Source organism: Calypte anna, chromosome 11 (genome assembly GCF_003957555.1).
Source record: "Calypte anna isolate BGI_N300 chromosome 11, bCalAnn1_v1.p, whole genome shotgun sequence".
NCBI lineage: Eukaryota > Metazoa > Chordata > Aves > Apodiformes > Trochilidae > Calypte > Calypte anna.
This window is the reverse complement of record NC_044257.1, coordinates 10,751,038-10,777,671: the sequence shown is the minus strand read 5'-3', so window position 1 is coordinate 10,777,671 and position 26,634 is coordinate 10,751,038. Positions and strand designations below refer to the sequence as shown.

The 26,634-nt window shown below is 42.7% G+C and overlaps 2 protein-coding genes across 4 annotated transcripts in view; one reads left to right on the top strand and one right to left on the bottom strand.

The window, feature by feature from the left end:
- LOC115598951 (transcription initiation factor TFIID subunit 4-like) overlaps positions 1 to 3,260 on the top strand; it is a 132,774-nt gene extending 129,514 nt beyond the window's left edge. Inside the window, exon 15 of the mRNA XM_030457972.1 lies at positions 1,046 to 3,260. Within this exon, the coding sequence (XP_030313832.1) occupies positions 1,046 to 1,213 (168 nt within the window). The 3' untranslated portion in view covers positions 1,214 to 3,260. The remainder of the gene's footprint in view (positions 1 to 1,045) is intronic.
- Positions 3,261 to 4,798: 1,538 nt separating this feature from the next.
- KCTD15 (potassium channel tetramerization domain containing 15) overlaps positions 4,799 to 26,634 on the bottom strand; it is a 41,442-nt gene continuing 19,606 nt past the window's right edge. For all 3 annotated transcript variants that reach the window (XM_030457751.1, XM_030457752.1, XM_030457753.1), the window contains 3 exons: positions 19,071 to 19,215; positions 12,357 to 12,662; positions 4,799 to 6,466 (listed from right to left, as the gene is read on the bottom strand). In XM_030457751.1, coding sequence (XP_030313611.1) covers positions 6,311 to 6,466; positions 12,357 to 12,662; positions 19,071 to 19,215 — 607 coding nt within the window. In that variant the 3' untranslated portion in view covers positions 4,799 to 6,310. The remainder of the gene's footprint in view (positions 6,467 to 12,356; positions 12,663 to 19,070; positions 19,216 to 26,634) is intronic.

Genomic DNA, 26,634 nt, shown 5'->3' with positions numbered 1-26,634 from the left:
CCTAGAATGTTTCCTGGGAAAGAAAGGTAGCTTATTAAAAGCAGCATTAAGTAAATTTGGGATTTTAAAAATATTGAAAACTTTGCCAGATGTCTTAGAGGTTTAAAAAATATTTTAAATCTTTTTAGAGATTAAAATTTATTTTTCTACGTTAAAACAGTTTGACAGAAATAAATTGGAATTAATACAAACAATGGTCTCTTAAGGATTAAAGAAGTGTTAATGTGCATGTGTCAGGCTTTTGGTTTAAACTCAAGAAGACTGCAGCCTGTAGTTGTGTCCTGACAGTTTCTAAATATACAAATCTCAGTGTTCCAGGCCCAGTTTGTTAAGTTTCTCTTTCAGTAGAAAGCCAGGATAAGGTATTCAGTAATTCAGTACTTTGAACCAATGTAAACAAAGAAAAGATTATTTAACATTACTTTAGAAAATAGGATACTAATGATTGTCTTTATCATCACATTCTGATTCTTCTATTTAATTTTTCTCTCTTGGAGGAGCACTGGTTGTGCACTTGAGGAAGAATGTTCAGTATCTCCCCATGCTGAGCCCCTTCTCTTCAATATACACAGAGAGAATTGGGGTCCCTGTGGGCCTTTCAGCTCTGGGGGTTATTGCAGTAGCAACAGCCTGAGCCACTACTTGCCTTTTTCCTGTCCTTGACTCAGGATGTGGAGTAGGATGGGCCACACATTTGATATAATAATGATGGCTTTATCTGCTGCTTTGTCATTAAAAGGCTCCCGAAATCAAACTGGTCAGTGGTCTACAGTTAACATGACTGCAGCAAGAATTAGTCAGGCATATTTGTCCTGAGTTGTAAATGGATAAGGTCTAACCCCACATATATTTTCTCTTGAGTTTCTTTCCTCACTTGGTGAAACTCAAAAGAAAGAAAAAAAAAATCTCTTGTAGTACTTTCAGAATTCATCTCACTGATATACAATGTTTAAAATAATCCAGCAGTCAGGAGTTGTAAACCTGGGAGTATGAGGAAACTCTTTTATTTTGCCAGACTTTTGACTTCGCTGTGTTTTCTTTGTAGGGTCTTGGTATGTCTGGTGGAAGTCAGGCTGGCTTGGGGACTCCTTCATCCAGACAGTATGCACGACAGAAAATAACTCGCGTAAACCTCAGGGACTTCATCTTCTACATGGAACAGGAAAGAGAAATGAACCATTCTCTCCTGCTCTACCGAGCTCTGCTTAAATAATTGTACTGATTTCTCCATACAGAAGCTCAACTTGCATTGAAAAGCTGTCATTTTAATGTGCCTTCTATTTTTTTCAGAAGTCAATGTTCCAGTAATATTTGTTTTGTAAAATTGCCAGACACATGCAATAAAGTCCCTTTATGTAAAAAAAAAATAAAAAACACACAAAAAATGTGCAAAAGGTTTAAAGTGTTAAATCCACAGATATAACCAACATCAGTCTTGCTCTTGGCATCTGAAATGGCCATTTAGATAAGGCTGAAGTAGATGGCATTAAAGTTCACAAATGGAAAGACTTTTGCAGTATTAACCTAAATCATCTCATGGCAAGAGGGTTGGGACCTACCCATGGTGTTAACCCGTATGTTCGCTTATGGTGCAGGTTTTGGTTTATTGAAGTTGAGGGTTTTTTTTTTTCAAGTTTCATTAGCACCATTTCCACTGAACTAACCATGGTGATACCTGTTGTTATTTAGATGTTATAATTGCAATTTTTGCAACAGCTAGAGATAGCCACTGCACACTCTTAACCAATTTATATATTTAGGATTTTGCTTTTACTGCACAGCTCATTTCTGGAGCCATTTGCTGAACCAAATCCAAGTGTATGAAATCTGTGTGTTTGGGTCCCAGCTGAGTTACCTTGATCAGCTTCCAGTTGTTTTCTACATCTCTTCAACCTTTTGCACATTTGTAGCAGCTGGTTAGTAACACAAAATCAAAGTTGGTTTATTTTCTAAAAAATACCTTAATTTATTTATTGCAAAGAGTATGGTTTAATGTGGTTTTAAAAGAGAGTATTGTTCAGTGAAGATTTTAGAGTATTCTATATGAGTTTTTAAAGTCACTCTAAGGAAGTTTTGGGGGCCAGTTCCACTCCTGGAGAATGAGAGAGCAGGGCTGAGTGAGCCCTGGCAGCCGGTGGCCACCAGGGACCGCCATCCCTTGCCTCGGAGGATTGGACCCAAGACTCCAGTCCCCAGAGGCTCATGAGCAAGCACATGACTTCAAAGCATAGTTGAGTAGATGTAAGTTACTTAAAGGTGGATGAATGCTTTTTAAATGCTTTGCTGACTTGGGATTTAAGGGGCCCACCACCAAGCCAAGTGAAGTTACTCGAGTTTTTTAAATGGGTATCGGATAGGACTTTTAAGCAGGCAGGTGGGCACAAGTTGTACTTCAAACATAACAGTGGTTATCAGTACCCTGAAGGGAGACATTTGCTTATTTTATCTTTTCAATTTTTACTATGTTTGCTTGCCACTTTTTTGAGGCAATATTTTTTTTTTTGATGGAAACCATAGTGAAAGCCACAAATAGAAGTATTTTGTCCAATATTTAAAAAACCAAAAGTTTAAATTATTTTTAAGGTTTATGAAAAGCAGAAGAAAATTTATACTGCTGCTATTTAGCCAAAAGATTATTCATAAGGTATTTAAAGGGCAGGAAGTGTAAAATTATGTTTTAAATGTATTGATAATTTGTACAATATTGTTTATAAAGGCCTTGTGTTTATTAGAATTGCGTATTTGATGATTTCTGTACATACTCGTAAATACCCCCCAATTTGTGTGAAACATACTCCTTATTTGTACTTATTTTGTAAAGAAATAAACAATTTACTAAAGTAACACATTGAGTGAATACAGTATTAATGTTATCAAAAATGAGTTCACATTGTCCTTGTTCTTAAGCACTGTTCAGAAACATTTTGCATTAAAATATTAACAGAATACCCACAAAGAAATATAAAACCAAATACTTCAATGTTTTGTTGTGCTGATTCTTATCCTTTGTCAAACATCTAATAAAATTGTCAACAAACCTCGATGCCATTAAATACAGTGAATGAATGCACTCAACAGTTGCTTTTTTTCAAAAGCGCTTGATCCAAAAAGCACAACATAACATTGTCTTTCTCTTTCTCTTCTCTCCGAGACTTGGGAGCACAGTGGTGTAACAGGGTTGTACAGAAAGTGCTAGTGGAGACTCGTGTTCTGCAAGCCACTGTTTGCAGTGCTCAGCAACAGAGAATCGGACAATTTTCTTCAATCAGATCAGGCAAAAAGCCAGGCTACGTTTACTTCTTGGCCTTCAGAACAAAAACATTTGCTGGCTGCACACCACAGCTTTGCTGGAGTTCCTATGGTATTTTTAAACCTGTTCTAGCGATGCTGAGCAATGTTCTTAATTAAGTAATGTTGCTGTGGTTTAAGGCCAGAAGAAAAATTTCAAATCAGTTTTTTGCTGATATTGCTGCCTAAAAATTAGGGAAATAAGTAAAAATATATATAATGAAAACTGTAATAAATTTAAAAATAAGTGACCTGAAGTTACTAACTAAAAGAACATGTCCTAGCTCAATTTTTTTTTTTTAAAAGGCATATTTTGTTTTTTTAACAAAGTGATTGTTTCCACATGTCTTCCTTGCCTTAGTGCAGTCAATGCTGTGATGTCATGGCTCAAACTTTCCATCTCAAGTTCACATTTAATTTGGCTGGCACAGCCTGGAACCCTTTACGGTGCCGCCTTAGCAAGCTGCCTGAAGTACTGGAGCTGCTCTATTGAGCTATAAAAAAAAAAAAAAAAAAAAGAAAAAAAAGAAAAAAAGAAAAAAGGCAAGCACTAACACCGAACTGAGAAAATCAAACCATCCACAAACCTTGCAGTGGTGTTAACGCTACAGCTACCTAAAAGCATCATCCTGCTCCCAGGTTAGTGAGCGCTGCTGCAGTCCCGGGGGGAGCTGGAGGTGCCTCAGCCCTGGGGGGAGGCTTGGCCTGAGGACGAGCGGCAGAACGGGGCCCCTGTGTTTAAATGTAAACGAGCGAGGTGTTCGCCTCTCCCGGGCTGAGAGGTAAGGAAGGGAGAGAATACCCCTGGGCTGAGGCTCACTCCCTGGTCAGAGGGCAGGACAAAAGCGTACATAGGATAAAACATGAACAAATTATTTGAGGATACTTTGAACTTAAAAGTGAACTCAATGTATGAAAGTAATAAATAAACCACTTTTTTTTTTCCTTTTCTTTTTGGTAAAACATGGCTACATCAAGCTGAATGGAGCAAAAGGCCGAGGAGACGCATCAGAAGTTCTCACCTCTTTCAAAACACATGGGAGATACAGTGAGTGTTCACCCTACTTGCTTATTTTTGATCATTTACTTTACAGAAATGTTTATGGCATGAAGTACTGTATAAGAAATGTGCATACACAAATACATGACAATTATACGTTAAGTTCTTTACATATTAAATGTTAAATAATATAATTCTACAGATATCTTACATACAAAGATGAATGTTGTGCCATATGTTCCAATATGGCAATGCCTAGCGACTTTAGAATGTCATACAAGTATAAAACCACAAAATAAAATAAACTTTACAACTCTTTAAAGTAGACAAATTGCTCAGCTGTTCTGCTAACTTGCAGCCAACAGGTATTTGGCTAGATTTCCAGAAGACATTTCTTGACTTGAATAACCAAGGTGAGAAATCCTGTGGAGGTCTGATTTTCCACGGACAGGTATCCAGCCCTTTTCCAAAAAATTAGACCCCTGCCTAGATTGTACCTTGGATAGTCAGTCCAGCCCATTGCTTTTGGAAAATACTAGTCTTAAAGATGGATTTAAAAAAAAATTTGCCTGATTGTAATCAATTTGGTATTAGAGAATTATTGACCATTCAATACTCTGATCCTTGTTCTACAACGGCCATATTTATGAATCTAAAAGAGTAGTTAAAATTCATCATCTACAACAGTATTCTGTAAATTAATGTGGGAGAAACTAAACTGTGATTAACACATGAATTAGTTATTGAGGACCCAATCATGCTGAACAGCAATAAACAGGATTTAGCAGAATGCTATTTATAACCTTGCACCTGCAAACATGGTGCTGTCTCCTGAGTTAGGAAGCCCTGCAAGTCAGAGTCAATACTGATTCATGGAAGGAGCAGTAACCTCCTGCAGACAGTGGGCTTTGCTGAAGAGAAAATTACACAGATAGAGGGCAGCTACAGAATCAGTATTTTAATAATAGTTTAAAATAATAGGGGAAAAACAATCTAAACAAAACGTGGCCTGCTTTCATTGGACAATGGCAGTAGAGGGTTTTAACATATTTTCACAAAAATTCCCGACCCATAAAGAGTAGGCTTGTCCACAATTCTTAATGCTTCCTCCTAAATGTGGGCTTATGAGATGGTTAGTAAATGAGTAACCAAGGGGTGGCAGAGCTTGCTTGGCAGAGCCACACTTCTTTGATGATGCAAAACTTTACAGTTTCTGAGTCAAAACAAGAGAACTACAGCTCCACAGTAGGTATGTGACTCTTGTGAGATGGTGGATGGCCTTTTTTTTTTTTTTTTTTTTTTTTGTGCTTCCAGATCCCTACTTTTGCAAATATTGCCATAATTGGCCTTCACAATTTTTTTGTTGTTCTTTTGTCTTATTTGTGTGGGGATTTTTATTACTGAGCACCAGTTGACAATAAATCGGTCCTTTTCTGATTCTGGATTCTGTCCACAGAGAGTATTTCAGTGGGAAATGTTGTATAAAAATAAGCCATTTGCTAGCATGAGTGTGTACAATCACAGAAGTGTCATGTAACATATGGAGGTGTAAAGCACGCCTGATATGAAGGAGATGCAGCACTCGGGGAAGATACTCAGTGCAGTTTTTAGTGTTCCATCTTCCTCTCGGAGGCGTCGGGGTATCGTTGGGAAGGCTGTCAGAACCGTTTCTCCTGCTGATCTATTCAAATTGCCTTAATTGGTCCTTCTGCAGAAGTCCAGTCTAGGATCGGGGGTGTATGAAGAAGCTTTGCCTTTTTCACCACCAAAGCTGTTCAGCCCAAAGTACATTCCCAGCAGGCCTGGTACGCTGAGCATGCTCAGGAATTTCATTGTGAAAAACGGACAGCTGTTTTTTCAAATGCATTTCATGGCTGGCTATGTGACAGGTAGTTTCAGAATACCACTAATTGGCAACATAAAGTCAAAATCTTTTTGCTAATACTGTTTTGCAAATCCTTAAGTGTTTCACATAAGGGACTATTAAACACTTCTACGGTTACAAAGGAGTACAGGTAGGGTCTAGTCCAGGGGCTCCTGTTTTATTCTGATTGTTGGGGTAGGTTGTGGTCGTCTGTCTTCGCGGCACAGCACGTATTCACTGAACTGAGAGGAATCCACCCCACCGCCGCATGAAGCTGCCACGTTAAATCCCTTCTGAAATAATCTTTCGAGCACCTGCAAATGTAGGGGGGAAGAAAAACCCTACAGATTAATATTTAGCAAATTCTAGTGATACGAGCATTCAGCAACACCGGATCTAAATGATGGATTTAGTCTTTTGAGTCCTTGCTGAATGAATATTATTCAGCAATAATTCTATAACTTATTCTTAAATGACTACACTGTGATTAAAGTCTTGCTCTCAGCAAACCTCTGTAGAAAACAAAAATTAATCAAACAAATAAGCACTCTGCAGAGCAGCTTAGTACATTGTATAGTAAAATACTGGACCTCTTACTGCTTGCAGAAAGCAACATCAGGTTTAAGTCATACTAAAAAGTGCCCATTACTCATTAGTAATATGAACAGTCTGACAGAAAGGAGCTGAAAACCATTCTCAGTTCTTCCTTGGCAGATGAAAATGTATTAGGAGTCTGAGTGACACCTCCACCAGATCTTCACGGGAATCGCTACTGTGATTTTTCCCTTGCTAGAAGGGAGTGCTGCTTTTTAGGAAAGGGATGCGATGTGGAGCCGAGACATGGACAATGTAGAAAAGTTCTGGCCCAAGAAAGGCTAATTCACATTGCCCAAATATGTATTTTCTCTTTCTCCTTCTAAAGAAAAGTTGGTGCAATTTAGATGTGTGAATTTAAGGAACCCACAGGCAACTTTAATTTCTGAGACTGTCACACAGCACATTACCCTAGGATATACTGATCTTGGCAATGTGATCAGGGCCATGTTTTCACATGGGTGAGTGTGTTGATATACAGTTTCCCAGCAGAGTTGGATGCACACAGCCTCTTTTCTCAGTGTTAAGTGAGAGTGGATGCCAGATTCACCTTTGGCAGATCTGCAATGCAAGATCTGCTGGAGGAGATGTTGTGCTCCCTCCCTCCCACTGGTGGCTCTTTCAAGTCCAGGGCAGCAGCCTGGAAACGTGGTTACTGTGTTTTTCTCCGTACTGATAAATGCCATCAAGGGGAGCAGCCTGTACAGTTCTGTGGCAGTCTCACCCAGGGCACCACTCCCACTGCTGCAGCACATGAGCTCTGGGGAGTGAACCTGATGATTTACTAAACCTGAGGACCACCAGCATCCTCGTATGACAGCATCTGCCACCCACAGTGAGAGAGGGAAAGTTTTTTAAAAACCTGTTCACTCAACCTAGAGAAGTGTCTGAGCAATACAGCCACCTTCAGTTGGAGTCAACTCCTGTGCTTTCACAGGTTTATGTTAAGAAATTTGCTTTCTTTTTTTGATTTTACTAGCCACATGAAGTTCCACAACTTAGAAGTCTTACATTTCAAGGACCATGTGATCTGCACACAAGGCCTCTGTCCTTGCTTTTGCATACAGAGCCACGTGAGGCCAAGGTGCATTTCTTAGTGCAGCGCTTCTTCTGACTGAATATTGTCTTTGTTTTCTCCAGAAACATCAGCTTGGAGCCTTTATTGAGGGTAACTGATTTGCAAAGGACAACTGTACCAAGGTGTTATCCCAGTGCAGTGCAAACCATGGCAGTGTTTGTTGCTTTTAATCCATGGGAACCCTGCTTTGAGGCTCCCTGTGTTAGCCATCTGTGTTTTAATCCATGGGTTGGATTTCTAGTGGCAACTAAAACCTTGTATTTGCTACTCTGGCTGCAGAGGAAAGCTTTCCCTAAGCCATGCAGAATCTGCTAGAAATAACTTGCCTGAGGAGCTCTGCCTGACCTTGGGACACAAGGACTTATGTTCTGAGAAAGCCACATCTGCCAAATCTCACTGACTTTTGCCCTGATTTTTATATACTTTATACTGTAAGAAAGTTGTAAAACTGAAAGATCAAAAAAGCCACCCCAGTGTGCAGAAGAAAAATGAACAGGGAGTGATTAAAAGAAGGGGTGAGGAGGAGAGTGAGTTACCAAAATATACTTAAAAGAGAGAAAGCCTAGGGTCCCTATTTGTCCAGGATATATGCAGCCTGTAGGACAGAAATAAGGAGCAGCCACTAACTCTTCCTGGCTCAAAGAGGAAGGCAGGAGTCTGGGAGGGAAGGAGGACTAAAAAACACCATCAGAAATACTGCCTCACAGACCGGAGTGTAGTTTGACTGTATCCTGTATCCTGTTTCTAGACCTGCCAATACGAGGACAAGAGGCAACCCAGCTACAGGAAGGCTCCTTCCATTGAACTGAGTAATGAAACAGAGGACTGACAGGTAAGAGTTCTAGGACGTGACTTCAAAATCCTTGCTAAAACTTTTAAAAATCAATTTGCTTGTAAGACAAAAAAAGTACAGGGGTGCCCTTGGCTTGCCTTAGTCCAAAGCTGTGGAAGGCTGCATGTTAACATAGGGCTCATCTTCACAGAGCCAGCTCTCTGCAAACACACAGTCCAGGTAGACATTACACCTTAAAGCATCGCAGGCAGAACAAAGAGATGCATTTTTGCTACCTATGTGCTGGAAGGATGAGACTGCAGGCTATAATCTGGTGTTAAAAACCTCAGTATCATCAATTTTCTCAGCAAGAGACAAAACAGGCCAAATCCTGTAAACAATGCAGAGAATGTTTAAATATTGTAGAGTTTTAAGTGTAACTTTGATGAGGCTGAGCTCAGGTGTATGGAGAAAGCCTCCTAAAGTCTGCATCCATGTGCACTGAGCACTGGTCTGTATGTGCCAGTGTCTGCAAGAGACTAAGTGGCATGCTGAAGATGAACAGATTTAAATGCCATTTGGTGGAGTTTGGCTCTATGTGCTTTACTATTTCTGAAGGTGAGATGGTACAGACAGAGGGAAACCAGTAAGTGTCTCTGAATCAAATCAGAGGTGCTTTCCTGTAAATCTCCAAAGAGAATATGCCAAAAAGTAAATAAGTATCAGCTGTGATTCTCCTATGTACAGGGAGACACAATATTAGAGGATCTGTGCTAGGATTGAATATGCTCTGTCTTTCAGTATTCCAAGCACATCGAGATACAGACTCTAATATTATTGGAAGGTTTTTCCAAATAGAAACATGATACTTTCACTTATTGCATTTAATTTAAATTTTGCAGAATACTAACGAATACATTCTTAATTATGAAGACTCAATGTTCAACATATACAAGCACCACAGGATTTTCTCCCAGGTAAGCTCATATATCTCACAAGAACCAGTTCCAAGGAGTTGAAAAAACACTGTCAGTCTTAAGAGAACTCTGTACCTCTCCGTAATTACAAATGGGTGTTAAGAACCACTGTATTTTTTTGGCTGCTACTACTTACTCAGTGTTGACGTTCTTTTTTTCATATGCGTGGTTCCTGACACAAAACATTTAATGAAAATATTTTCCAAAGATCCAAAGAATTTATAATTCACAGCAGTTGTGCTACCAAATCCATTCAGCAGGGCTCAGGCAGAACAAAGTGCTGAACCTTGGCAAACAGCAGGCAGAATCACCACGCCGCGTCTCTGAGATTCTTTGGAATTATTCTGCTCTTTCAACCACTGCCCCTTTTAACCCATCCCCCTTACGTCTGTGCATTTCCTTCATTCTGTTCCCAACTTCTGATGTAATACTGTTTTGCCAAAAAATCCTGGGAAGGGGAAGGGCAGTGCCTATGCACTGACCAGGGTCCATAAGAGCCAATAATAATTAGTGGCTCATTTCATAAGCCTTTGGTCTCAGAAAGACACAATTTTCCAGAAAGTGTTTGAAAACACTTTCTATTAATTATATAGTAAAATGATGTAATTTAGTAAAATGATGTAATTTAATAACATTAGACTGTAGACTCTTTGACAGAATTTTTTTTCACAACATAAACCTGCAAAGAGACTCTTTGATTCTGTCTGAATTTTAACTGAATTCAAAGCACATTCAAATAATAACAATAATTAGCATACAGCTTTTACTACAAGCACGTTTCCTACCAGTATGCAACTTTGGATAAAATACGAGGGAAGTCCTAAGCCATGTGGGCATCAGCACTTTGTGACTGGCTGCTTGCAGTGCTGAGCCCCTCAGTGGCTGACAGGGACCCTGTTCCAGTTATTCTCATTTCCTGCACACACTGATTATTATGATTATTGCATGGACAGTGCAGATGAGACACGAATGCACTTACCTTAGCTACACTGCAGCTGCTCCCTTCTCCACCCAGCACAGTGATGAATTAGCACCCTTCCCACTGCCAGCAAACAAATCTGCTTCTGACCCACCTCCAGCCTTCTGTTTTTGGGACAGCCCACTCTTAACCTTGCCAAACATGAAATTGCTAAGGACTGTGCAAAATTAACCACTGTTGAAGTTCAACCAAATAAAACACTTGAGAGTCTTGAACCAAAAATCACCAAAAGTACCTGGTTTTAGAATGGTTTCAGACAAAGGTGTCCCTTAGTGCCCAGGGCACCAGGGAATGCTGCCCCAAGGAGTGTGTCAAATCATAGGAATCATCAGTGTCAAATCATATGAATGTTTCAGTTGGAAGGGACTTTAAAGATCACCTCATTCCAACCCCCTTGCATGGGCAGGGACACCTCCCACTAGATGAGGCTGCTTCAACCCCCATCCTGTCTCACACTGGAGAATTTCTTCCTAATGTCCGACCTAAATCTACTCTCTTCCAATTTAAATCCACTACCCCTTGTCCTGTCACCACACACCCTTGTAAAAGTCCCTCCCCTGCTTCCCTGTAAGGCTCCTTCAGGTACTGGAAGGCCACTCTAAGGTCTCCTCAAAGCCTTCTCTTCTCCAGGCTGAACAACCCCAACTTTCTTAGAGACACCATCCACCTTTACATATTCAAGTAACTGCAGGTCTCAAAAAAATGTCAGCTGGCAGGAAGGGAGATGGAGGGTGCCTCTGCTTGCTGTGTAATAGCATCACAGATAAACAAGGGCCCTAGTTTGTTGCCCTCCCTTGCTGTTAGGTCTCCCTCCCCAACCTGCCTGGCCTGCCAGGCCCATGGACCAGCTCTTCCGTGGGTATTTGCCCGCAGGGAAGTTTATCAAAACCAGCCAGGCATTTCTCACAACCCATCTACAGGGGAGAGTAACTTTGGAAATATTCCACTATAGGTTGATTTCACTTTCCATAATATAAGTAGTTGCAGTGTGTTTTAAAGGTAAACAAGCAAAAACCAAGAACTCTGCCTTGCCCTTGTTCATTAAGGCTCAAGTGAAGAGCATCATCAACACTGTTCATTCTCTGCCACCCAAGGACAGCTACAACACCAAAGCTTTGGCTGCAGTGGAGCTGATCCCTTGTTAAATGGCATTTCTTGCCCATAAGGCTGCTGCCTAAACATAAGCCACATATTTATTTCCACTGCCATCCACCTATCTGTCCGGTTATCTTCTTTTGTTTCATATGTTTAATTTTAAACCTAATGTCAAAACTCTGAGTACAAAATGAAATACATTTTGTTTAAAATACTCTGGGCAATTTTTATAGAACATCCTTTTGAAAAAAAAAAAAGTGCAGAGATCAATTTTTTTAAGTCCATCCCGCAGGCACCATCATTTAATTATGAGTGAGACATAAATTATGCATTTACACATTGTTGCATTTTCTATAAAATGGTGTGGAGATTTTTTTTTGTAGTTTTTGGAACTCTCTCTTTCTTCCTGGGGGTACTTTGGAGGAAAAAAAACCTGCTGCAGGCTATACATTGATGAAAAAATTAGCATTTATCACTATAACACCATTATGAGACCAGCATGGCACTAACATACACAAAATCTAAATCTATTTTTCTGCTTAGACTTAGGAAAACCTGAAAGACTGTGATCTCACCAGGCAGAAAATGTCTCCTTGCTGTATGAGCACTGAAGGCAATTGGGCAGAAGCAAATAATTTGCATATAATTGAACAAGAAATAAAAAAACCCACCCCAGCAAATAGATGAGGCAGCACCAAAAGGCCATTACCTGCACTGAATTCAACCGGCAGTATCCATTCAAAGGAAACCTAATAACGTGGGTAGGGTCCTGGTTCCAGCCTGCATTTACAGAGTTGCACATGACATCCCCGGTCTCTGGGAAGATCTCTTCTATTAAAGCTTTCTCCCCACTCAATGCAATTCTTTCCCCCAGATCTGGAGTCACTCTCACGACCAAGCAGTCACAAGGCTGGAAATGTTTCCTTTGTTCTTTCTCTTGTTTCCATCGCTCAAGTTCCTTAATCATTGGCTGCAGCTGGTAATACTTTGCTTCTTCATATAAAAGATTAAAGTCCTGGGGAAAAAAAAAGAAAAAAAAAAGAGAAGGAGAGAGAGAAACTAGAAAAGCTTATAGTTCTCTTCTAAAAATGAGAAGTGTTCCTGTTTGACCTACTTAGGCTTATGTATTGTCAGCAAGAGTGCAAAGGCAACAGGTATCCACACACTTCATCTTCATCCTACACCTACACAGAAAACCACACTGTGTTAGTGCTCAGTCTGAGCTGACCGTGAGGTTCCATATTCTTTCATTTATTATCCCACAAGCTCAATGCCAGAGGGCTTTACTTTTGGATTAAGAAATCAAAATAACTGGTTGCAATAAGCAAAGCCTGCTGATTTAAAAGAAGATGTCCTGAGCCCTAATCTTCACTCTTGTCCTCAGATACTCACTTCTGATCTTACAACAGAAGCTCTTGGGCTTCTCTGTCACCTCTCACACACGTTACGAGACAGAGATGTCAGTTCAGCTTCACTTCTCACCTGTCTTTCCTGAGTCTGAAATTCAGCTGCAGCAGCCCAGCTGCTCCCTGCATTTCACAATTATTCATGTATTTAAAGCCTACTTTGGAGCCTGGTAAATTACATGGAGGTAGTGACCACCCTGCTGGCTGGGAACTCAGCTGTGCACACCAACAACTAAAAGAAACAGTTCTTCTCTGTCATATGGCTATCACCTCACTTGGGCTTTGGGCACTTCAAATTCCCAGTTTGAGCCAATTCCCTGTTTGCTGATTGAGATGTCTTCTGCACATACTCATTAATAATTTCTCATCAGGTTTCCAACAGATCTTCAACATATGAGAGTATATTAAGGCAAAGGGTGTCATTCCCCCCCCTCAAGATCTGAAGAGGTAGCAGAACCCACAAGAGCAAGCCAGAGAAAAAAAGAGAGGGCAAAGCACCCAAGGGCAGTTTGCTTACACCGGCCCCACTGCCTCCATCAGCCTCCTGAAGGGAAAAGGGGCACCAAGAGCACAGCACCAACTCTTCTCTGCTAAGAGATGCTGTTTGCTTCCCTGTCTCTTCTGCCTGTTAACAGATGGAAATGCTGCACTGCAGGTACACTAATGTGACTTTATGCTGTAGGTCAACATTTGGACATAAAGGCCAGTTCTTTACCACTGCAATGAAGTGAGATAAAAAATCTTTAGAGTGAAAAGACTGGAATCATCAGGACTGGAAAAAAGTGCACCAGAAGTAATTAAGAATTGGGCACCAAAATTACATGAAAAATATGGCAGTGCTGCTGCTCCAGGTGTCAGGGAAGAGGGAGAATCAAAGGCAAATGATGTGCAGCACAAAAACGTGCAACTTGTCATAGCAGCTTGGAATTAACCTGTACAATCTGCTGCTGCAGGATACTATTGAACCAAAGCAGTCAGCTCTGTTCAAACTTGGCACCAGAGACCCCACCGTGGCAATGCAGAGGTGCTCCTTCACCCCAGGGCTGCCTACAGCCCGGAGATGTGTGAATATTCACAGTGACACCAGAGAGGTTATCATGTTACAAAAGGGACATCCGATCCTTTGCATCTCTTTGATGTCTGTTGAGACTGAAAAATACCAACTCCACTGAGGAAAAAAAAGGGCAGGAGAAGGTGTGGAGAGGAAGGAGTGATAAGAGCAAGCAGAAAGCAAGAAGGGGCAACAACACACTCATGGGAAGTAGCTGGAAGATGAAAAACATCATGAAGCTTAAAAAAGAAATCATACAGAAAGTGAGCTGCACACACCCGGAGTTGGGAACAGGCCAGATGAGGAGGCGTGGAAATTGGCTTCACTACCTGGTGTCAGGTAAGACTGCATCAGCCCCAAAGCCTCATCCTCTGATGGAAGGTATTTTCCCCACTCCTCAAAGTCAGCACTCTCTGCTGAATCATTGCTGCTCTTCTCTGTGCACCAGGGAGGCTCCCTGGCTATTGAGCATGTGATCTGTTTAAACCTACCTAAATTAAAAAACCCTTGTCCCAAACTTTCTGATATCTTCTTTGTGCAGAACAATGAAGCAACAGTCCACCACCCAACTATATTCACTACAGAGGTGTGCAGGGGCCTATCAAATGTTCATTGGGCATTTGCTGGTTCTATGAATCTCTTTTTTGATCAAAGGAAAACTTGGTATAAGGAAAAATGTGATGATGCAGAGTGCACAGGAGCAGCCAGGGCTTACTAAAGGCATCTGAAAGTCCCCTGCTGTTTTCAGTAGGTCCTGAAAAACTAGTTTTAGAATATTTGTGTTCATGGTCACTGTAAAATAACATATTATTTGTAAGACCAATCAAGTGAATATGTGCTAAGACAACGCAACAGTAAGAGGTAGTAAAAACCAGACCATTTCTGAAAGCAGAGAAAGGTACAGTGCTCCTGAGGCTGGATGCAAGGCCATTCATAAGATTCTTTCTAACTGACTTCACTGGGCTTTTGACTGGGCTGACAGTATCCAAATCACGGGAGTTCAATGGTCCAGCACCCCCTGTAGTGCCAGTAATGCCATAAAACAAACAACCACAAGATCACATCACCTCTACCATAGCCAGCTATTAGCCCACTGCGTCAAATGCAGCTCTTTAGTGACTCCTGCTAGCCATTATTCATCCTAAAATATACCTAAAATAAAAAAGATTCTGGTATCATGTGGTAAGACAGTTTTCAAATTCAACAGCTCTTCCGCTACTGTTCCCAGAAAGACACAGCCACATTTCAGATGGCTGTGTGGAAACGGGGGCTATGCTGGAGCATCACATGCTCTGTGAGGTGAGGTGTGCACCTCCCAGAACTGCCTGGGTTAAGCCAAGACGTTTGGGTTAGTTTCTAAAACAAGAGAGCAGATAGCCAGGTGGCATGCACACATAGCCTTTTTCCTTTCACAGCTTCTGGACAACATTTAGATCTCATGGGAAAGGTAAACATCTTCCAAAGATGAGGCTTTTTGCCTTTCACAAAATAATTTCCTGCTCATGATTTGATAGAAAAGTTTTTTTTTCTGGTGGATTTCACATTGGCTAAAATTCTTTAGTCAGCTCTGACAAGGGTGACATCTTCCTGGGGGAGGAGATGGGAAGTGTGACAGCAAGGCCAGTTGTGCCATTAGTGCCAGTGGGTCAGTAAAGGTCTGCTAAGTACAAGCAGAGACAGATGACAGAAATTGTAAAACCATAGCTCCCATGAACCTGATGCTGTTCTCTCAACACTAAAAAGGCCCCCGTTTTTGTACCTAATGTTGACTCCCGAACAGGCTGAAGTGGCTCTTCCTGCCCATTTTTGACCTATTATTCTTTGTTACATGAAACAACAAACTGTCACCCTGACTCAATATTTCTTTTATATTTTAGTGCTGTGAAGACCAGACTCCTGGCTACAAGAGAAAGCTGCTCACTTCTACAGTGGCACTGTGCCAGTTGCTAAGGTCAGTTTGAAAGCCCTTAAGATTAGATGCAAGCATACTAATTTTAAAGCAATATTAATAAATGAGTGTGTTGGCCTTGTGGTTCCAGTGCTACAGGTAAGAATTGATAGGAAACTTGAAAGTCCTGTGTGTTTGTGCTCCTTCTTAGGATGGAGCAGTAATATATGTACTGCCTATGTCTGGTTTTGTTTGAGTGAGTCTCAAATAAGTAGGTACAATGAGCCCTGGTTTTGTGTGCAGCCATGTATTGGCAGTGAGGGGGACAGATGCTGCTCATGTATGTTCTAGAGAAACAGTGCTGATGCTGGGGGGACATCAAGGCAGGGAACATATCGGCTGCAGAGGAGGGACAGCTTCTGTCTAGCCACCCCCTTACCCAGCACAGTGGCAGACTGGGAGCTACTGGCTCCACACTCTGCTCAAGAACATTTATTGCACAAGGTGTGATGGTCCCAGGCATGGGGAGCTGTGCTGGTGAAGGAAGAGGGAGCTGTGAGCTGCTCTGGGCTGCTCGCCATCGCCTCACTCAGAGCGGGCTGGCTGCAAAGGAGCATGAGCCAAACAACTCATGGTAATTTCTAAGCTTACTTCATGCGGCTTAAAATCCCCCAAACCTGGGAAAATTAGATGAACTATTACTGTGCTGCTTTCAGCAGGGTGACCTGTCAGATACTAAACACTTTCAAGTTCTGGCTTATTGGTAGTTGGAAGTGTAATTAATATTCACTGTAAACACACCAGTCAGACTTGATAATAAAGAATCACTAGCCTAGGAACACATACCCCACTTTCTCTGCATTTCAGTGTTAACTTAGTCTGAAAACAACACTTAAATAGCAAGCACAATAACACTGGTGCGGTACTAACATTCCAAACTTTCCAAAATAACCATCTGAGCAGCAATTCAAGTTGAAAAGCAACTTGGCTAAACCTTGAGGCTAATAAACTGCTTGATTAAATTAAGGGGTAAAAACTAATAAATATTCAAAACACTTGATAATGCTTTGTTTGACATAAAGAACATTTAATGCAAGTCTCACTGGAAAACCTGTCAGGTTTTATACCTTAAATAGAGTTTTGCATTTAGAAACACCGAGTGATTGCATTTGCTGCCTTTGATTATTGTCTTCTGTCACTTTAATCATGCTGGTAAAATTACACAATTTCTGTGAAGTCAAATCCGTTTACAATGCAGTTTTAATATAGCTTTGCAGCGCATTCTTCTATGCATTTTTATTTTGTTACTCCCTACCTAGCAGTACTTTGCTTTGTTCTTGAGCCCTCATTAGCCTGGGGTTTGCTCTAAAGCTCTCCCAGGGAGGAACTAAATAAAATACAGTTAACCCTATGCAAAGAGATGGTCTGGAACAACGGACTGAGCCCGGGCACAGCGCCGGCTCTCCTGAGTCTCTCCCAGCCCTGCCAGCAGCTTGCTGTGCAGACAAGTCCTTGGCATACACCAGCACTCTCACCTCCAGGCTCTGACTGAATCCTGCTGGTTTTGTTTCACAGCACCTCTGAAATCTGGATTCTGGCTCAGGCCGTGATCAGCTCAGACCACATTTTTTCTCTCTTCTCATGCCTTCTTGTCCCACTAGATTGTCCAAAACAGTGCTGCTAAAGCATCTCTCTGCCATTTCACCTGTACCACTTTTCCACCCACTCCTCTTTACTTGACACCTCTTAAAATCCACAGGACTGGTCTGGTCTTTAGTTTCACTCCTACCTATGTTTTCTCTTATTTATCTGTAAAGAGCTTTTCTTGTACCCATGTCTCAGTGCTCTGACTTTCACCCTGCCTTGTGGCACCTCAACCTGCAGGCCAGCCGCCCCAACCTGCCCACTGCTTCCCAGGAAAACCAGTACTCAGGACAGCCCTTCTGGGCTGGAGCTCCAAAACTGCTGTGAATGACAAAACTTCTCTCTGCCGTGGCACTAGATGTGCTCTCCCATCACACAGTGTGTGTTTGCTCAACAATAACTGTAAACACTGCCCTGCCACAGTCAAATACCATTATACTTGTAGCTTAGGCAAGAATGGCTGAGCAGCGGTTTGCAGCGTGAGGATCAGCTGTACTCCAAAGCTGAAGCCACCACAGCAACCACAAATGTGGGCTGACTCAGTTGTGACTGGCCAAATTATCTTGCCTACCTAATCCAACATGCAAAGTAAAATCTCACGGCATGGCGCGGGAACTTTCTTCTCCAGCAATGCTCCACAGCCTCTAACTGAGCAGTTCCCCGTTGCCATCCCAATTTTTCATCATATATTCCTAGAGTCAGCGCTTTTGTTGCATCTTATCTACCATTTGGACACTCTTGTCTTCTGATTTTCATACATAAGGATGACAATGTTGCATGTTTTGTAAGTGCAGAGCCAAATAAGCAAGGCTAGAAGGAGAGTCTTTAGACAACTGGGATTTGCAAAGCACCAACCAGCATCATTATTTCATAGAAAACATGTATTACTCCTTTAAAAGCTCACATTAAATTCTATCTCCCAATAATATTTTGTGTAAAAGATTAGTTCCTGAAATCAAAGTATCTACATTGGTTATGTCTCACAAAACCCCTCATGGGCTTGTTTAAGTGTGTTGCTTTTATATAGCAACAAGAAAAGTATTTATGTAGTTTAAGATCTCTAAGTACCAAGTTTAAAACATTGCTTTTAGATTCTGAGCATTAAACCCTGGTAAGTGCTAGTTGCTGGTGCTGCTTCTTAATTGTTATACTCTGATAAATAAGCTAAAAATGTCAGAAAATAAAATTAGTTTAGAAAAACTGATTTAGCTGTAAGCTTCATCGTTTAACTTTTTACAGTATCCATGACAACCATTGGTCCATTTATTAAATAATAGCATCCCTGGTGTAATATAGAAGTCCTAAAAATCCTAACAATAAACAGCAACATTTAGTTAAATGTGTTTAGGTCAAGCCTAAACACAAACCAACCTACACCAAAACAAATGATAGAATGGAAGGAAAAAATGGATTGCAGACTGTAGCTTTCCTTACCTTAAAGTCATCTGGGAGCAGTAGCTTAGATGTCCTTAGGAAGCTTAATATATATCTGAAAATTTCACCATCTCGATCAATGAAATAATGTTGTTTTAAACTGTCCAAGACAATAGGCTCTGTGCCATTAAACAGACGACTTATTCTGAAAAAAAAGAAAAGAAGAAGAAATGGGCAAAAGAGACAAAATCTCATTACACCCTTAGGGCCTAAGAACATCCAGCCACTCTAGTTGCTTCAATTCCATGTGCATAAGGTATCACAGTATCTTAATTTGGTGACAAGAGCACAAAGATGGGTGTCTTAGACACATGTGTGCACCCACACACTCACACACACACACAGAGCAGACACAGGCATACACACCAGTAGTGGGAGACCTGCACCTCCTGGTGCTAAGTTCACACTGTCCTGAATCTGGGCTGTAAATTAGGTCCATAACCCCAACAAGGAAAGCACCTATGAAACGCTCACGCCACAGCTGGCAGAGTAATTCTGCTAAGAACATGCATCACTGGCTCCATTATACATCCCCGTCCACCATGTCCTGCTAACAAGAGAACTGAAGGGCTACTTGGGGATGGGTTCCTGGCAATGAGCTTTTCCTCCAGCCTGGCTGTCATTTTGATCAAATGCCATCAAATCTTTTCTATGCTAGAGAAGAGGCTGCCCATGCACCAAGGTAAGTTGTATGAACCTGTCAGTGCTGGCTATGTGGCCATCCCATGCTCAATGTTTTGGCAAAACAGCAACCAATGACCTGTGCAGCCATCTGCTGTGCTGCCTGTGGGACTAAAGTCCCACCAGAGGTAGTCCTAGGGATTAGTCTGGTAAAAGAGAGCAATTTGGCAAATCTCTAGTGTGAAAAGAAAAGGAAGTGAGACCTATGAGACCAGGAAACCATCTGCTTACAGGATGAAATTACCACATCAGCTACATCACTCCAGCTTTCTCCATGTCCTGAGGAACACGCTCTGCAGAAAGCAAACTGGGCATCTGCCTGGCTGCTGTTCCTCCTGCCTCAGCCCTCCAAACGCCTGGATGCTCTCAGAACACTTTGTCTTCCCATGAGAAATAACCCAGCTGAATATATGTTCTTGAAAGGAAAATTGCAGGAGACAGACAGCAACGACCTATTAAGTAATTGAGTCCATCTCTCTGACAGTGCAGCATTGTTCCCAACTGCAGTGTCTCGTGTTTCAAAGTCAAGTCTTAAATAACTCTGCCAGTGAGGAGGACTCCGTTTCCTGGAGAGACCACCCCACTGCCTGCTGGATTTCATTGCTGAGCCATCCCTTCAATTGTGCTGGGCAATCCCCCCGTTGTCCCTTGCTGAGAACGGGGCAGAGCTTTCCCCTGCCATGGATCACAACCTCACCAAACCCTGCCAAAGGTAATGGCCAGCACAGCTGGCACATGCTGCAGCCACAGCCTCCCTGCCTCCCTCATTCCAGCACCACCACCCCACCCCAAGCTTTTTCTAGAGCTGATGTGAGAGACCACAGCCTGGCTGGGGAGGGCAGTGGGAAAGGGGCAGGTTTGCCCCCCACATGCAGTGCTGATGCTTGGGGCTGTGCCCCACGCCGCTCACTTTGGGGTGTGGGGTCATGTAACACGTTGAGATTTGCTCTCCACAGCTGCACCTTGGTCTGATACTCCAACCTGCTGATTTAGTTGCAAATTTAATTAACATGCCATTTATTTCTAAATTAACTGTGGAGATATTAAAAAGAACTGGACTTAGCAAGTCCCCACTGAATTCAACTGAAAACCTTTCTGCCCTCTTAAGCAAGCTGCAGGTTTTCCTGCCTGCTCTCATGTCCATGTTGGAGTTTAGCTAGTCTGAGTTACTTGTGAGAATAATCAAATGCTCCCCTAAACCCTAACTGTAATGGTAACTGGTTTTCTTCAAGCTCTAGTTTTCAACAGTGTTGGAAAACACTATCCAGTTCACGGTGCAACATCTAATTTAGATAATCCCAACGCTTGGTAAGTCTCCAGTAATTAATTATTCTCTTTTTTGGCTGTTATTTTAGGGCTATTTGCCTGAAATGGTTAAATACATTGTTTGTACAGTGTTAGATTTTATTCCAGGAACCAGACAGTTAATTCATTTTCTTAGACATGCGCATGGGCCAGTATGCTGTGTGGGTTACTGAAAGCAGAGGAAGCACTGATAGAGCAGCGTAAGGTTCAGTACAGTACATTTACTGAGTAAATTTCTGTGGCTGTTTAAAGCTTTGAGGTCTTACACCTGAACAAGCCAGGCTGTTGCTTCAACCTTCTCCCCTTTGCTGCTCTTTCTCTGAGAAGTCTGCAGAGCAAGGTGATGGCTGCTCCTGGGCTCCACCATGTATAGGGGGGAGGTCTGCCAACTATGACGGGGCACAAGGAACACAGGGTACAGAATTTTAATGGGCTGCTCTTTAATGTAGTGAAGCATTTTTTCGGTAATGAAAACAAAACATGAATTTTGAGGCCTCTGTGGAGTGCCCTGAGCTGTATTTCTTCACCAGCAAAATTACTGCTGGGGAAAGAAACTCGTAGAGTGTTGAAAGACTTAACTGCTACCCCAAAACCAGTGTGATGAATAGTTTAAGGATTTATTTGACATTTTAGGGGGCTTGTTTTAGAGTTGTTCCAAGAACCAGCTTCACTGTAGCACGTTGTAACACTGTGTGCAGAAAGCACTCCTGCTTCTCCCTTCTCACCAGTATAAACCATACCTGTAGGAAGTCCAACAGAAAAAGCAGCACTGTGAGAGCACAAAGTGAACTCAAATGGCAGCTTTGAAAGACATTTGCCTGAGAGGGTTACTCATCATATGTGAAGCCATGGAAAAGAACACAGTAAGCAGGGGCAGCTCCCACAGGCCCCACTGGGACCTGAGGTGTTCAGTGGAATGGGGTCTTGGGTGGCCAGAATGAAATGCTACATGCAGAAGCATGGAAGCAAAATGCACAGAGGCTGTCAGAAAGCCAGCAAGTCAGTGAGTCCAAGGTGATGGGAATGGTTCTGCACTGTGCAAACTTACTTAAGTTCAATCAGAAATTGAACTTAGCAGTCCAGCTAATGGCCTCAGGAAGTTGTTCCATCCCTTTTGCCCTGCCATGAACTTCAGTGATACGAACTGAAGTCATGAGGAGTGGCTAAAGCTCTCAGACTGGGCAGCAGTCACGTCAAAAATGATTGTTTTTATGAGTGGTCATGGTGCCTAGTACTGTACTGGTGGACACATTGAGTAATGGTGTTTTCATGAGGCAGCTGCTTATGGCACATAGGAATGGTACTTCCAGTGATGTTTGTGAAGTGGTGGGAGGCACAGGAAAACAAAGACAAGGCAAAAAGAGCCCCACTTAGATACCCCAGTGATGGGTGAGCCTCACGGGTGAATACTTCCTCCACATTCCCACCTTTTGCAAGAGATACTTCACTTTCTAATTTAAAAACACTCTTCAAATTTATGTCTAAGTTTTATTTTCCAGATAGGGAGCAGGCTGCACCAGGGTCAATATGAGTAGTTGCCATCCTAAGGGATAGCAAGCTTGCCTTTCCATTGCCTCTACCTCCCTGGCCAGGTCCCGCTGTGGTCATGCCATCTTCCTGGTGCCTGGCTCTTCCTAGCTGTCTGTTTCTTCCCTTCAGTGGCTCCTGCCTTCCCAGCAATATGCTCTTCCCTACCACCTGGCCACTGTTCTGTGCTGTTGCCCACCCCGACCCTCGCAGGGCCCCTGCTCCCAGCCACTGCTGCATCCTGTCCCTGCGGAGGAGAGCCACAATGGGGACGGCATTCAGCCTCCAGCACACTGGGTCTGGCTGGCACCTCCAACCCTGGCTGGGTGCTCTTCCCTGCTCCTCCCAACATACAGAACACAACCTGTTGATCCTATTTCTGCTATTCCTTTGTGCTTCTGTTGTTTCTGCTAAAGGCTTTCACATTTTCAATAATGTTTCGCCAGAACGCCAAGGGGTGAGTTTCTAGCTTTGTACCGATTTTACTATGATATTAAGATCTCCTTTTATTAGATTAAAAACAAACAACGCAGCCAGCCAGCCCACAAGGACAAGAGCGCCAGTAAATTCTTTTCTTAGTTTCTTGGGCAGGGTAGGAAGCCATGTGCTGCCTCCAAGTATCTACAGACACTGCTGCTACCCACACCTCCCGGAATGCTGGCAACCAATTTTCCACCATGCAAGCTCCCAGCGGTGCCTGTGGAGATGGGAGTGCAGAGGGGGCCCACAGGGCAGTGACTCCTGCCCCCACAGCAGAGCTCACAGCTCAACAACTCCTTCATGAACTCACCCAACTCCATCTTAAAAGGCGAGAGGGCTTTCTGCACACTGTGCTGCCCTTGGAGAACCCTTGGTCCTCCTGAGATCATCACAGAGCACAGCCAGGGCTCTGCACATCACACACTGCTGTCAAGGGGTTTAAAGGCACTTTGGGATGGGAAAATTGTGGGGGTTTTCCTGGGGGGACTGGGGTTGCTTTTTGTTTTGGGACCAGTTTAGCCATTTTCTTGACAGCTCTCTTTTTGAACAGAGAACAGAAGTTCTTCCTCAATAAATGTGGTTCCAGAAGCTCTATGAGGAGCACCCAGTGTTGTGGGACCTGTGAGACAACCAGCTGGGGCTGTGGCAAGCACCAGCAGAGCCCTCTGCTCCTGAGCCCCAATGCTGGGGGTGGCTGCTGTGGTCCTGTTCCCCCCCCATACCCACCCAGCCAGCCAGCACAGCAAGACCACGTAAGTAAAACTATCACAACGCTGCACTAAAAGTATTAATTTAAGTAATTACACGATTAATATTTAACTGTTCAGTGATATTTTTGTCATTCATAATTTAGTTGTTTACACTGATTAAAAATTGATTCTGTAGACACTTCTTCTGCCCAATGTCAAATCAGCAGGGAGTGCACATTTTCAGCAAACCATCATGAAAATGTGTCTCTTCCTTAACTTTATGAGAGGAGAGGGGAAGAAGAGAGAAATGCCCGTCCATGGATCCTGCAAGTGTGCAGGTCTGTGGTCCACTGGGTGCCCTCCCCTGTACCTACCACTCCTCCATGCACCCTCCTGCTCCCCTCAATGAAATCATGCAGCAAAGCTTACATGAGCTCTGCCTGTGTTTTGTACAGTGTCTGCCATCTACACTTGGCTGTTGGGCCTTGCTGTGGAGGAAGTGGTTGTGGGGATGCTGCAGAGAAAAGGGCTGTTTAGAGCTGGCACATCTGAGCATGACCTGAAACTGCCCCATGGAGCGCATTAGCAAAGCATCCCAGGTGTACAAGTGGAGTTCAGTTATTGCTGCTGAACAAACAGTGCTGCTTATCTCTTAAAATATTTGCTCAAGGTGGGTAGGATAGAATCTGTTATCTGCCTGGAAAAGAAAAAATGCTGTAAACTGGAGCAGAGGTGCTTGAGAGGTGGGAGTGCCTTGCACTGTGTCTGGCACTGCTGCCTGTGTAGCTGTGTCTGCTTGAAGTCAGTTACTTGCCCCATCACAAGAAAGGGACAGTGGAAAGCTGCTGGGAAGAAACAGTGGAAAGCTGCTGAAGCAGCTGTGCCCTTCCCAGTGCTGGTGTGCCAGGAGCCAGCTGCTGGCCCTGCCACATCCCAGCCACAGCAGCATGGTCTGAGGCAGGCAGTGCACAGTGCTGCCAGATCTTTGCAGTGGTATTATTGACATTTCCATTGCTTTTCTGTAAAAGTGATTTTGTTTGTGTACAAGTTCCCAGCAAAGCAAACTGTAATGGAGAAAGCACCAGCAGCTGCTTTCCCCAGGAAAGTACAAGATCCCACCCACCCAAAAAACAGGCAAGGATGGCCAGAGGAAGGCAGGAATAACCCAGCTGAGCAAAAAACAGGTGTCTTCTGGCATGACATAGTTACGAGGGAGAGATGTTAAAACCTTGTCTCTCCCAGGACACCCTCATGCTCCCTCATGCCCTGTACAGCGAGGAACATGGCTGAATGTTGCATCTGGCTGCAGTAGGTTTTTTTATCTACCTCAGTTTAAAACTGTAATTAGCATGGAAGTCCATAAAAAATATTCTGTTGTATGGTGGTTATACCATACCTTCACACCCTGTTACCTGACCAGCACTTTAAAGCCCTTTCCCATTAAGGGAAAAAGGTGCTAAGGAGAGGCACCATCTGCAGCACGGGTCTGTGCACACATGGCCTGGCTGCAATATGATGCAGAAACTCTCCAAGGGCTTCACCCTTACAGCTCTGCCACAGAGCCATTCTAATCCAAGATAATATCTTGACCACCTCAGATTGCTTCTGGCACAGACTTGGCTCAGAGGGTGTTTGAGCTAGGGAGAATTTTCCTGTAAGCACCTTTTAAATCTTTTATTTGTACAGTGATGGGGAAAAAAATGTGTGTGGGGGGACAGTCAGACTGCTGCTCTACAAACTATATAATCCAAGCAGCCATGTGTGCTTCAGGACTGGTTCACGGGCCTGAAGACACAGAAAGTGCCTCAAAGGTGTTTCTGGCATAAGTAAGCCCATATCAGATATTGCCTTCCAGCCCCAAATGGATTGCAGGCATCAATCCAGCAGCACTGGGCAGGTCACTGCTCCATGCATGCTCCAGCCACCCTGACCTCTTGACTCCTTCTCCCACCACTCCTACAAGATCAGGGTGAGCACCCATGTTTCAGCAGGGTAGCCTCAGATGCCACCATCCTAGAAGCACTGCCTGACCCTGTAACAGCCATCACTCAGCCCCAAACCCTTCAGTCCTGCTGGCACCACAGATACTGACCTGTGAGAACCAAATGGAGATACTAAAGCCTGCAACCCCAACACACCCTGCTCTGTTTTCAATGAGAACATCAAGTTGAATGATTCAATCTCAGCAGAGGGATAAAGGAGGTAACTCATAATGTAACAGGTTTATCCATCTCCAGTTCCTATAACCTCCTGTTCCTGCTTCCAGTGCTGATCCTGGAATGCTATTGGAGCTCTTTGAGACATAATCTCACTTTGCAGTGCTTTTGAAGGATATTACATTCATTAACTACTAAGCACCTGAAGGAACTGCAGAATCTATTACCTAGATCAGAGTTAGACTATATAGTATCAACATGTATTTTTAAAAGTCAATAATCCATAAAGAACATTATCATCTACAGTGCAGAATAATTCTTAGGAAGTTCTGAAATAATTTTTTTTCTTTTTTTTATACCATCACTAAAAAGCAAAAATAGCTATGTAATGGATTTTGTAGTTAAAACAAAGGCAGGGACAATTATGTTTTCAGTTCTCTGTTACTATCAATTAAAGCCCACTGAAGGAATAGGTAATAAAATCCACTCAAGTAGATATTACCTAATATTTTTAAAATGCTACAAAGCACTCGTGGTAAGGATAGAAGATCCTGCAGCTCTTTCTCTTCCGCCTGTTGCTAGCAGCCTATCTCCACACTTCCATCATTTTGGCGGGTGACTGATACAGAATTTCATGGGTATTTTTAGAATCTGATAGATGGCACTTGTTTTTTAGTTTGTAGACACCATATCTCCTATATATAAATTAGCAGTTAATAAACTGGA